The 14,493-nt window shown below is 44.0% G+C and overlaps 1 protein-coding gene across 1 annotated transcript; it reads right to left on the reverse strand.

Annotated features, from left to right (window-relative positions):
* Positions 1–447: 447 nt before the first annotated feature.
* LOC112902853 (adenine/guanine permease AZG2) lies at positions 448–2,394 on the reverse strand. The gene has a single exon (XM_025972039.1). The coding sequence runs from the start codon at positions 2,312–2,314 to the stop codon at positions 698–700; it is 1,617 nt and encodes a 538-aa protein (XP_025827824.1). The 5' UTR covers positions 2,315–2,394; the 3' UTR covers positions 448–697.
* Positions 2,395–14,493: the final 12,099 nt, after the last annotated feature.

Consider the following 14,493-nt stretch of genomic DNA (forward strand, 5'->3'; position numbering starts at 1 on the left):
TGATTGTCACAAAATTAAGCAAAAATATTTTAAATTTGTCATCTTAAGTCTTGTATTTGAATAAATGGTTTGGAGGCACAGTTGCATAGCAAAAATTAAACTTACGTCACACGTAAGCATTCAAACAAATCACAGAAATTGAAATAACTCATGCAAACACATGCATAAGATGCTTCATTATGCTTTAATGATGCTCATGATGATGTTGTTCAAATGTTAGTCATGGTTTTATTTTTAGGGTCGTGACAGAGGCCAGCCTGGCATGGTAGGTGGTCCATTGACCGAGAGCCGCCCCCTGCAGTTGGCACTAGTTAATAGTCATTCAGCAAGCAGTTGTGTTGTTTCTACTGTAGTCAGTCGGTCACAATGATGGCATTGACCTGACCCTCCCACTAAAATGCACATGCATGTTTCCACGAATAAGCAAAAGAAACGTGCCAAAGGGAGTGATGCGAGGAAATCAATGAGAACGCTGCAATGACGGTCAAAGTACAGACAACTTTACCCATACACAGAGCTCCTAATCCAGTAATCCTCCATTTCAGACCACCCCACCACCCCCCAACCCCCCACACCCGCCGCGCACCAAATTAAGTCCCAAAGTGGTGAACATGCTAAAAGAGCTAATCCACCTACTGATGAACAACACGTGACAGTACGTCTACAATCTCGCGCACAACGAACGGAGCTAGCTAGCTCACACCACGCCCTGCACCGCCGCCGGGCCAACCTCGCTCGCGGCGGCGGCCACCTGGTTCCGCCGCTCGTCCAGCGCGTCCCTAACCTTGCCGCACCCTTGCCGCGCCCAGTCGTACCAGTGCAGCGCGACGTACACGCCCAGCCCGGCGATGATGCCGTTGGCGATGGAGAAGGACAGCGGCATCAGGGCCATGGTCACGAACGCCGGGACGCCCTCCTTCATGTCGCCCCACTCGATCTCCCTCGCCACGCGCATCATCATCACGCCCACCAGCACCAGCGACGGGCCCACGGCCCATGGCGGCACACTCATCAACAGCGGACCGAAGAAGAGGGACGCCAGGAAGCATGCGGCCACGGCGATGGCAGTCAGCCCCGTCCTCCCGCCCTCCCGGATCCCCGCCGTCGACTCGATGTAGGTAGTCATGGTGGAGCTCCCGAGCCCCGCGCTGAGGACCGTCGACCCGGCGTCCACGAGGAACGCGCGGTACTCGCCCTCGAACCCGCCGGCCTCGTCCGTGAACCCGCCGTACTCGGCCATGGAGTACAATGTGCCTGTCGTGTCGAGGACGTCCACGTAGAGGAGCGTCAGCAGGGCCAGCCACACGTTGCCGTGGCGGAAGCCGCCGAAGTTCAGCTGCCCCGCCGTGCCCTTGATCATGTGGAAGTCCACCACCTTCTTGAAGTAGGAGAAGCCGGCATTGCCCGCCGGCGTGTCCGGGAACACCGTCACGCTAGTGCCCCTGATCCACGACACCACCGTCACGAACAGGATGCCGTAGATCATGCTCCCCTTCACGTTCCTTGCCAGGCATGTCGCCGTGATCAGGAAGCCGACGGCACCGAGCCAGAACGTCGGGCTGCGCATCGTGCCACCGAGGCACGCGCCGGTGGTGGGGTCCACCTCGGAGCAGGCGGTCAGCGTGACCAGCGTCGACGGGCTGGCACCGACGAGCCCGACGCCCTGGTGCGCCTGCAGGCCGGTGAAGGCCAGGAACAGGCCGATGCCGACCGCCGAGGCAAGCCGGATGTTCCGCGGGATCATCCGCGCCAGCTTGGACCGGAGGCCGACGGCCGACAGCGCGAAGAAGACGATGCCCTCCAGCATCACGGCGGCGAGCGCCGTGCCGTAGGTAATGGGACCCGAGCCGTGGAACCCGACCATATTGTAGGCGAAGTACGCGTTAGCGCCCATGCCGGGGGCCAGCGCGAGCGGGAGGTTGGCGAACAGGCCCATGGCGAAGGAGGCGGCCATGGCGGCCACCGCCGTGGCCACGATCAGGTCGCTCTTGGTGCTCGCCAGGCACTGCTCGTACCCCGGGTTAGGCCCGACCGTGCACTCCGGCCCGGGCGCGGCCGTCGAGTTCGCCAGCGGCGTGCAGTCTTGCACCGTGCACGGCCCGCCGGAGTCGGTCAGGATGGCTGCGTTGACGGAGATGATGTAGGCCATGGTGAGGAACGTGGCGGCGCCAGCACGAAGCTCCTTGGTGAAGGAGCTCTTGCGGGCATCCAGCTTGAAGTACTTTCCCACGCGGCTCGCCGCGACGGCGCGGTTCACGGCAGCCTCGGCTTCCGAGAGCCTGTGCCATGGCGCCGTCCTCTTCGTCGACGTCATTCTCTTGTTACAATCCTCTCCTCCCCAGATTACAACACGAGTTTGAGGGCAGAGTTGAGACTTGTTACAACTCGTGGTCTAACGAGTATGGGGCACCCGGAACTTATAGCGCAAGTTAGGGGGGTCTTCGGAGGTGGTTAAAGAGGGGTGGTAAAGTTTAGCTCTAGATGTGCTAACGGGGCTAAATATGAGCTAATGAGAGCTAATCAAGAGCTGATGCCTCTAACGACCAATTAGCCATCATATGTGTAATTAGATAAAAATTAGCCCATATTTAGTCCTACTATTTAGCATTAAGTATGTGGGTTAAAACTTTAGCCTCTTGGATCCAAACACAGTTGGAGAGGGTTCAAGAAATATTTGGGATTGGTGGATCTGAGATGTGGGCTCACACCGGGCGTCCTTTCTTAGGAATGGCACACTTCTAGAAATAGCGGTACACAGAGAATTATTTAGCAAGGTCCACTTTTCAGAAGTTTATTCTGCGTGTCACATGATATTTAACTCGTGAAGACTAGCTGATCGTGGTCCCTGGTCACGTGACTACTAGCACTGAGGTTGACAAATCTAATCTGCAGGATTTTATTAGGAACGGATGATCAGTTACTTAATCACTTATACGTAAGTTTCACTTTTGTACAATTCCAAAAATAAATCTACTATATATATAGGTAGGTTTGGTTCATAAGGTGTGCAAGTTGCACATGACATCAGTTTCAACTAATGCAAACTTCTACTCGGAAGGAACACAGTTTTTTCAGTAGAGCCCGGAAAAAAAGGAAGAACCCACTAATTAGTAGGCATGAAGCAGGATACACTAGCATATCAAGAAAAAAATATTAGTAGTATTTTAAGCAAATTGCCTAGGGGTTGTGCGTGGCGTCAAGTGTCCACGTTTACAGCACAAAACTACACCACAGGGTGGCCAGATGGACAATCATCAGTTCAGCAGGGAGCATGCAAGGTTTCTCGGTAGTTCAGAAAAGAAATTAAACAAGCCACTTGTGTGACAGGGAGCTTCAGCTGATCATAAAAACCAGAATCATATCTGAAAAGCCACAACAGCAGCATAGTTTAGCAGGCAAATTGTGCAAGTTTGATGGTACTATGTTGCGTCGCGTGAGGTCTGCACGTTTACAGCCCGAAGTCAAGCAAAACGTACACCATTGGATGCCAATGGAGGATTAACTATCCATGTATTAGTACGTCTTTGTTATATATAATAAAATTTCACAACTTGATAGGAACTTCAATGATCCAGCTGTACAGGCCTTGTGTGATATATCTACCTGTAACACGCTGGCAGCATGCCATGTATATTTCTTTTTGTTTCGTTTCCTATCATGATCCATGTAGCAACTACCGAGCCATGATTACTCTCTCATATATTCTGTCACTGAATCCACATTGCACGCAGTCTCATCATGATCGAGCCAAAGCTTTTACAAGCGCGACAAGTTAATTTGTTTTAACTACCGTAAATGAACACTACTAGAAAACACGTTATTGATCTACCTAATTAAAATATACCGGTAGGAAGTGTTACTAATTCTAGCATTAGTACAGGGTCTTCTTCGTACTGTACCGATGTACCGGTATTTTTGGGTGGATGGAAAGGTCTGGGACCTTTAATACCGGTACTAAACTAAAACCTACACATTATTACCCAATATTAATGCCTCCACATAAATTGGTACAGGTCGGTAACACCATCCAGTACTGATGTATAGCCTTGCCTTTAGTACCGGTTGATATTACCACCCGATAAAAAGGGTGCTCCACGGGTTACTTCAAAAAGAAAATTATCTCTCTTCTTATCACAGGTGCTGTGTAGGTATGATGGTAAGAAGAAATGATATTACGGCAATTGTAAAAAGATGTACGAAGAAGTTCACAGGCATGCGCTAATGTTTGTACTAGGAGTGACCTATGAAATTGGCTGAGGATTTTGTCGGTCTCCACAACAGAAGGGTACGTGTACTCGCGGACAAAGCGTACAATAAGGCTGTGATGTAAGCGTGGATACGCCACATGGATCGATATACACAAGTATGTGCCAATGGGAAAGATTGCGCAGCGTCACGCGCGCGCACACGAGCTGGATTCCGTCCGTCTTCGTTAATTCCTCGCGCCTACTCTCCAACCGCGCAGGCAAGTATACTGATGTACACAAGGGAGCTAATAACTAATTCTTTTTGAGAAGTAGTACTGTATTTCATAAAATTATAAAATTTTGTTAGCTTATATACGTATCTGTTCATCACAATCAAAACTAATCATGAAAGTAAGCAGTTTAGATTTCAAAAGAACATGCGTTTGTGACTAGCAGATTAATTAGGAAAAGAACTACTCCATCCGTTCCAAAATTAGATTATTTTAGCAAATTTAGATATATAATTTTTGCTATATGTCTAGATATAATATTTATTTAGATGTATAAAAAAAACTATGTATATAAATTTACCAAAACGACCTATAATTTGAAATGGAGGGAATAATACCCGAAGACTGCTCCTGATGTGAACGAAACGGCTAAGTAAATGAGAACACAAGCATTGTAGGAAGCTATATAGAATTTTGGTCCCAGATCACCAGAGACGCATTGACGATTTGACCGGATGCGGTCCAGGGATAAAGGCTACCATTCACCATGCGGATTTGGATTCCGACTAGTGCTGATAGATATGCTAGATATCTAGCATCCACGTTGAAGAGTTTGACATTGTTGTCTGCAACACCGGAACCACGGTCGGCATCGAAAGGAAATTAAAGTTCACACGCAGGTACACAACCTGTCTAACTCACACGCTAATTAATAGTGGCTGGCAGCGGTCAAAACACAGCACTTTGGTTAGGCCAGTTTCAACTCTGCCAACCAAGAATGGCTTGGGCACGCAATAAATTGACACCAAAATGCCGATCAATACTAGTGCTAATTTTTGAAAAACTTTCTGCCCTCCTGCCTAATTCCAGAATGACTTGGCTAAATGGTTAGCTGGTAAGCAAGCTAGCTATCCCCAATTGTCAAACTAGGCACCTAAAAGGCGCGTGCTACTCTGATTGAGCTTGGGCAACCACCATCAGCACTGCGCTGCACTGCAGCAGCTACAACCATATACAAATAGGAAGTGCTAGCCCGTGCACAAGTATAAAATTCGTCATCTGCATGACATGTTTTGCGCTATGATCGACTTATTTGATTTTACATGAGTATATTATGGGGGAGGAGATCGACCGATATAATTAGCAAAGCTTGATCATCAATCGTAGATGAACATAAAGTGGGATGGAGATTCATGCGATCTCACTTGCTCAACTGTTTCGAAAGGGCCACGGCCTACAGATGGATTTGCTACTCCTGAACGTGATTTGAGGATTTCCTTTGTACGGACTCTTCATCTTCCCAGCTGATATAGTAGTGCTTGTCCGGCTTTAGTTTGTCATTAGGTCGGGGTTTTTAAACGGAATAGATTCCCTCAACAATTCTCCGTGCAATAAAATATGACGACAAATTATTAATGGATTTTTCAATTGGAATTTTCAACTCCAAAAAGCGCCGAACTTTGCCTACACACCAAACAGTTGTTCGGATACTCTTGTTAAGCATTCAAATAAGTAATTCATATGGTCATCTTTCTGTCGTCAAGTAGTGGAGCGTGCTAATCGCGTCTGGCATAAATTTTAGAGCCTGTCTTGCTTAAAGGAAAATCTTGGAATTCTTGTGCCACCAGTAGTTCTATCCAGACACAGTCCTTTATCAATAAAATAAAAAAAGTAGTTCTGACATAGTCATACAGTTTAGCCACCTGATAAAAGTAGTCTCTGCTTGCACCCTTGAAAAATATTACCGCACCGCTAAAAAAATATAACACTGATTATACGGTTTCTAGGTAACAATGCATCTTGGTATCATCTTGAATGTTGTTTTACCAGAGCAAGTAGAAGCTCTACGCGTCGTTCATTGCACTAAGAGAGACGTACCTAGTTCATGGCGTACCTTTGACCCGCGTGCACCCAACTTTTGATACACAACTCCGATTGGACATGAGTCCAATATTCCAGCAATTACTCTTTAAACCTATCTAATTGATGAAGAATCCGACATGAGGCTACGAATTGAGGAAAAATGGCCAACAAGCAGGATGAGGGTGTTGGGTAAAGTCGCTCTAGGTGGGAGCCGCCTCTTCTTTCAGCACGGCGTTCCAATATTCCACCGGACCCGACGCAATATGATCCCTCACGTAGATATTTGCTTTTCCTAGGCGAATGACCCTCTCTTTTATAGCCCTCCACCTCTCTCTCCCCCGGCTGGGCGGCGAATTTGGTCTCAACAAATCAAAAGTTGCGAAAGGAACGGGTGTTGCCAAAGTGCTGTCTCGTCGACAGCTCTGGGCCTTTGTGGCTAAATTACGTTCATTACTTTGAATAGAAAAGGGAGAAAAAGGAGAGGGGAATGCTTTGTGCTCCTGCTGCATGAGGTGGTGGTATCAATTATGGGAGAGTTGTAGCAGCAAGCGATTCTGCAGCGGGGTTGGTTACAACTGGGGTTTTGGTAATTCGTTTTAATTTGTCGGCATTGCATGGTAAGGATGAAAGTGAAAAAGACCTAGGAGTAAGATGCCAGGAAATTTAGCCACATATTCCTAGTTTCTCAGGTAAAGAGAAGGTCGATAAGTGGACTCAAATTAATGTGCGAGTTTTTACAAGTTCTCCTACTTATTTTTAGTCTTCCTATATTTTTATTTTCATTACAGAAGAATCTGACATTAAATTTCTTAATTCTGGCAGATCGACGCTACCTTGGTTATATTTTCTAGAACAATCTGAATAACTATAAAACGTTAGTAGCTACAAATTGTTGTGTACACCTTACAGTTCTACTTACTTATCTTGCTCTTATTAGTTAGAAAGTCGAATGTCGGCAACCAGTGCGCCTTGCCTCGATAGACCAATGCACAAGCTAAGTGCTGCTGTGCTATTGGGGGCTTTCTTGTATTTTTCAGAATTTCATCATTTCGTCGATAGGTCTGAAAGATACGTGCCTATGATAATGAACTGCAACGTCCACAGAAAGAAACAGAGATCACCTAGCCTCATGGCTTCACCTTTTTTCCCCTCCTTTCTTCACAACTCTCATAGACTTCCTTGAGGCTATATATGGCAGAATTCAACAGGTCAGTAGCTAGGAGCAAATCATGTATGCCACTCCAATGAAGAGATAATGGAGTTTGAAGCTGCTGGAGATATGGTCGGTGTGTTTGCTGGAGTAGACATAGCACTATGGACATGATTTTGACTTTGCTTGGTAATAGCGATTGAAAGTTGTGGTGCTAATTTTTTTTGGCATCTGAAACAAGGTAAACTACAAAGTCAGAGCATTTCAGAAAACCAGACAAATCACCAATGTCATTCTCGAATCCACCACATGCACAAACAATTCGTAAATTTCTTTTTAAAAAAGGTGCCTAAGGTTCGCATTGCACATGTATAGCAAATTTAGGTGGTTTCTCTATCATGCATGAGAGCAAGGTTTGATACTCGTATATAATTTCCCATAACACCACGAGACACTGTACCTCGATTTTGACCATTTCCTTGTTGACATGTATAAGAGTAGAGATTTTCCCAAATAGTAGCCAGGTCTTGAGCAGTTGAATAAGTACCCAGCCCTTGGTATTCGGTATGCGTGAAAAAGGAGGAAAGTGCCATTTTGGTCAAAATTTCTGACATATGGCTCTACTTAGGGGTGGTAAAGGGTTTCAAATTTTAGTCTAAATAATCTAAAAATAGGGTCATAAAAGGGCCGGGCTGTAGTCTAATATAACTTTAAGCTAAGAAAGATAAATTGGATTGTGAAGAGAGCAGTAGGACTAAGATGTGTTACCAGCCCTAGCTCTACTAGTATACTTCGAGTAGATATATGCTCAAAATGTCGTTAGCTACACTGCTCAACATTGATTCGTCATCAACACCAAACAAGGGGCGACATGTGCCAGTATCATCTTATTCTGGGAAGGCCTGACATTGTACAAATGATATGTAGAAAGCCTAGGTGGACCACAGTAAACTAACATAGCTCTACTGAATCAAAAGACTGGAAAAGTCTTGGAATCCCTTGAAGTTAACGCCCAGCCTCGGTAAATCTCCATTCCCCATGCTCCTCGGCTTTACCATCTTTTTATTTTTTATATTCTTTTAAGGAGTGCTTGTTACGTTTAAAAGAAAATGTTTCCAGATTTTGATTAAAAAATGGATGTACCATCTTTCTGTAGCTAGCTAGAAGATGAAAACCAAATGTTACACATGCATATTTTGAACACAGCAATTATCAAAAAAAATTATCAAAAAAGCGCAGCAATTATCAAAAAAAGAGCACAGCAGAAACATGTCCCATCAGAAACTTGAGAATATTGGAAAAAGTCACACCTAGCTCATATTTTTGTATGTAACTATAATTCCAATGATTAATTAAGTAATTAACGATTCATCGTCATCACTTTTGTACAACCATTTTCTAGAAATAAAACATTTCTTGTGTCTGTCTTTTTTCTGCATGTACTTTCTTCCGCCTCATTCCACTTTGGTTGGAGTCAATGTATTGTCTTTTACGTAAATATAAGCATTATAAAGTATCAAATTACGCTGGAATAAGAATGAAGTGTTTTCAGGTGTATCACTGGCAACAACGCGACCTGTATAAATCCTGTATGTATCGATCTGTGCAAAGTAATAAAAATGCATGCACCAAATAGGAGCATGATAATGTGATAAGATGTCCTGCAATAAGAGATCAACAATGTATTCAACACCTAATGCACAGTTAATCAAATTTGATGCATCAGATAATCATCAATCATCAGAGTAGCGATAACAAAAGTAATAATAATTAAAAGTCGCACTTGCCTTTTTTTACTGTTTGCAGCTGCGGCTTTCTAAATTATATATGCCCAGCAAAGACGGTTTACTTAAGTCATAAGAGAGTGTCAACACTCAATGTGTCTTGCATAGTTTTTTACTGGCATCCTAAAGGCACTTTGCAGAAGATGCCAACCCCTTGATAGTAGAGCCAGTCCAGCAGAACTAACAACATTGAAAATTACGAGCATATAGTTTAAATTGGATATCTTACACAATATAGTAGTACTGCTGTTTCTCAAAAGGGCAAAGAACCAAAGCAGACTCACAACTGAACCGTTGTAAGCAAAGAATGGTCTTACCTCTGTTAACCAGTTTTGAGTTCCACGGTGGTTGGCGGATTCGACCTTTATCTACTTTTGAGTTTCAATCTAACTCTTGCTTGTGTCTTCGTGCTGCCTGCAATACCGTATGGGTTCTCCTCACTGGCCATCTGCTAAATTATTCCTGCAGGCTGCCAAAAGACCCATCTGTTGCTTGTGGGAACTGGGTGAAAGCCAAGGTTAACAAAGATAGCATATAATAAATGTATAATAAGCTCTTAAAAATGAGTGCGCAAAGCACCGGAAGGAGTCTTCTTTTCAGGACTAAAAGCAAAAGCTAGTTGGCCTGATGCCTGCAAGTTAGCATATGCTTTATGGTATACTAATTGTAATAAGACAACAATGAGTGTTATGAGTACCTTTAAGTTATCACAAAAATTTTATACAGCATGCGGCCACAGTGTGTGAAAGCAATATGACTCGGAATAATGGATTGATTACGAGGTACAAGGCACATTTATATATATGGGTGAGGGTCTCTAGGGTTTATGGAAACATAACCAACCGGGAGATCCTCGTCTAATACAATACCTATCCATTTATTCCTAGGGACGGCGCACGGCAAAAGGCTGTGCGTCCAGCGCCCAAGCCCTAGTAGGCCAGCCGAAAACCCCTTGCTAACAGGCCTCCGCAGTCCGATCATGGATGCCTGATCTGAACTCCGTGAACACCGAAGAAGGCAATCCTTTGATGAAGATTTCGGCATATTGTGAATATGTAGGCAAATGCAACACACGGACATCACCAGCAGCGACGAGCTCCTGGACAAAGTGAAGCCCAATCTTAATCTGTTTGGAGCGCTGGTGCTAGACTGGATTGAAGAACGTGTAGACCGCACTGATGTTTTCACAGTAGATAAGAGCAACACGCTGAGGAGGTGCATGGAGCTCAAGGAGAGGCTGTCACAGCCAAGTAGCTTCTACAATGCCATTAGCTACAGTACGATATTCAGCACTGGATCTGGAAATAGTATTCTATCACTTCCAAGACCACAAAAACAGATTATCGCCGAGGAAGACTCTATAGCCTGAAGTGGATCACCGGGTGTTTGGACATACAGCCTAGTCGGCATCGGAGTATACTAGCAGCTCAGTCTGTGTCGACGGGCATAGAACCAGGCCCAAGTGGAGAGTACCTCTGATTTTCGTAGAATCCACTTAAGAGCGGCAAGCTGTGGCTCCCGTGGAGTATGCATAAGGAAACAGATCTGCTGAACAGCATAAGCTATCTCTAGTCTGGTGAAAGTCAGGTACTGAGGAGCGCCAGCCATGCTGCGTAGTCTGAAGGATCCTGAGCCTGTTGGCAGAGAGCTTGGGGTTGTGTCCACAGGCGTAGAACTCAACTTGCACTCAGCCATGCCAACACGGTCAAGAATACCCAGTATCACTACCGGAAAAAAGATCTTTACCGAGTGTCAAGTGTTTTGCCGAGTGTTTTTTTCGGGCACTCGGCAAAGAGCCTCTTTGCCGAGTGTCGCTCGGCAAAGTTTTCGACACTCGGCAAAGAGAGCCTCTTTGCCGAGTGCCTTTTTTAGACACTCGGCAAAGAAGCTCTTTGCCGAGTGCCTTTTTTTGACACTCGGCAAAGAGTCCCTTTGCCGAGTGTTTTTTTAGAACACTAGATAAAGATAATTTTCAAATCATATTTTGAAGTAGTAAATTAATTTAAATAAAAATATTTTCAACTACAAAGTTGTATAACTCATCAAGATGCACAATTCTTGTTTTGGACATTTCTTCATTTGACAAAATAAATGTAAATTTATTGACAAAACATATATATCTCTCTCGTAGTTTATGAAACTATAAGAGAGATATATAAGATTTGTGAACAATATTAGAATTATCATGTCAGATGAAGAAATGATAAAACAACTAAAATAAACTTTATAGATCTTGAGAAGTTGTAAGATTTTACAGTTGGCAATATTTTAATTTGAAGTCATCTTGTCAACAAAAACTACATCTGAATTTAGAAAATTTAAAATTTGAATTTTGCAAATGACCTCGAATGGAAAAACCATCCAAATTAAAGTTGTAGATCTCAAAAAGTTATGAAAGTTTTTAGTTTACAACTTTTTTATTTGAAATCATTGTGTCATATTAAAATACGTTTCAAGTTTTCAAATTTGAAATTCAAATTTTGTAAACGATCTCGGATGAAGAAACTACCAAAATAAAAGTTGTAGATCTCGAAAAGTTATGCCACTTTGTAGTTAACAACCTTTTCATTTGAATTTATTTACTATCTCAAACAAACAATTTACACTCGGTTAATTATAATATGTGGAAAATAAAAATGTAATGTGGACACACTTGTTCCAATGGTGCAGTGGTAGAGTGAGTTGTTTGTGTGCAGGAGGTCGTGAGTTCGAAACCTATCATCAACAACTTTTGGAAAATTGCTGAAAAATGTGCAACCCATTAGAAGGGTCAGTAGCTGGCTGTGCATGCCTCCCCCAATAATTTTTTTCCTGTTTCTTTTTTTGATTTTTTCCGATTTTTTGGCACTCGGCAAAGAGAAGCACTCGGCAAAGCCTTTGCCGAGTGCCTGACAAAAAGCATTCGGCAAAGACGTCTTTGCCGACAAAATCGCTGCCGAGTGCCCTTTGCCAAGTGTTACACTCGGCAAAGCCCTTGCAGAGTGTAATCGGGGCTTTGCCGAGTGTCCCAGACACTCGGCAAAGGGCCTGAATCCAATAGTGTATATACTGTCTCTAAGAGAGAAGCAGACCCTTACCGCAACGTTGAACATGCATCCCCAAGAAGTGGCGAAGCTCACCAAGGTCCTTCATAGAGAACTCCTACTGGAGGGCCTGAATAGTGCAACAAAGAAGATCCGATGAGGGGGCTGCAAGGACAATATCATCAACGTACACTAGCAGGTAGATGAGATCTATGCCATGACAATAGACGAACAACGAGGTGTCTAACTTGGCCTCCACAAAGCCAAGAGTCAACATGTAGGTAGCAAAGCGATTGTACCATGCACGAGGAGCCTGCTTCAGGCCATAGATGTGGCAGAACCGCCTGAATTATTCCAGTTCAAGTGCGCAGACCATCGCTATACAAGTGACAGGATCTCATCGCACTTCAAACGGAACAACTTATTGGTCTGTCGGGTCACCGCCCGATTCAACCACGGTTACACAGGATCGACGTAGGTTTACCTCGCACGAAGGCGAGTCCAGTCTTACAACAGCTCACAACTTTTACACCATAAGATAATTAAACATTATTACATAGGGGTTTTATTTCATCCTAGCTAATACGAATTTATACAAGCATTGTTTGAAAACTTCAAGTTTTAACTGACAGTATTCAGAGGGGGCAGCGGAAAGATATAACATCGCGACTACATACGTCGCAGAGGTAGGCACCATATTTAGCCCAAAGCATGGCGTCATTCCGATGGGTCATTGCCGGCTGGGGACGAATCCCATTCCACGGACCAGCCAATCGGAACAGAACAGGGCCAAGGAGAACTAGCCACAGAGTCCTCGAATGGCCTACCTAAAAACCACATTACTAGCAAGGCTGAGTATACTAATACTCAGCAAGACTTACCCGACATTGGGTATACTTAGCCCATAACTAGACCATGATAGGTTGTAATGGCTCTAGTTTTCTTTTGCTGAAAAGCAACAAAGAGTATGTCTTCACTTTCATATTTTAGCTTTCAGATTCTAGTTTCTTTTAATCATTCTAGGTAAGCACCAATACTAGTCAAGCAAGGTAGATATTCAGCATACATCAAAATTATTACATTAACTGTTACTGTTATTACTCTATGTGGCAGAAGTATCAAGTAGTCTCAATCTCCACGAGAAACGGACGATTCTGAATCAAATTGCATAACCTTGCAAGGGATCCTAACTCACAGGTTCAGAAACTTTCCTTTCCGAGCAACCATTCCCCTCATGTTCCGGGTCGTGGATCAGGGCCACCACAAGTGACTGCAGGACCATACGCACATCTAATGTGTAGGACGTACGTCTACAGCGCACCTGTATGACTGTACTCCTGTCTGCTATGCAGAACATATTCTCACACGTCAGTGCCTGTGTGCAACAAGACCAAAATTCGAGTGGTAGGGTAAGTCCACTAGCCGGGCCAATCAGGTAATAGGCTTACCGCGTACCATATTTACGGTATGTGGCTAGTACTTTCAAAAGCTTGACCACCACTACTACACACTGCGACCTTATCAAACTTAAACCAACACATACGGGTACCATTCCAATTCATGGTGCTGCACATAATCCCGTCCGTGATCTTTATAGTGATTGCAAAATAGTAAACAACCAACTCCTATATCGCGCGAGTGACAAGAAACCACTCGACTTCTGCCGGTCCTATTAGCAGAGCATCTACTCGATAAGGACTTGGAAACATTACATAGGTTCCTAGGTTCATGCAACTAGGGTTTCACAATAACTCCTAACACTTAATGCACAAGATAGATATATAGTAATACAAGTGCATAATTTAAAATACTGGGTTATGCACCGAGGCTTGCCTTCTTGGGTGGGGTTGGGTGGGGCTGGGGTCAGGAATGTCAATCATTGCCAAACTTTGGTTCGGGGCTTCAGTAAGATCTTCGGCGATGTGCACTTGGTCTTTAGATATACCCTGCTCGGGTTCCAGGACTAACTCGTAGGTTCCATCTTCAAGCATCATCGATTCTACATGATATGCAATGATTTGAATTAAGTGATTATTAAGTTAATAAATTTTCTTCATGATAGAGTTGCAATCCAATAACTCACATTCAAAGCATCACAAAGCAAGAATTTGAATTCCAAGAATTTCAACTTACTTATGGTACATTAAACCAATTAACTCTACTAGCATCATAATTAATTTCTATAGCATCAAGCATAGGAGTACTGAGATTAGGAATTTAACTACACATACCTGAATTTAATACAAGACTTATGTT

Source organism: Panicum hallii, chromosome 8, assembly GCF_002211085.1.
Source record: "Panicum hallii strain FIL2 chromosome 8, PHallii_v3.1, whole genome shotgun sequence".
Classification (NCBI taxonomy): Eukaryota; Viridiplantae; Streptophyta; class Magnoliopsida; order Poales; family Poaceae; genus Panicum; species Panicum hallii.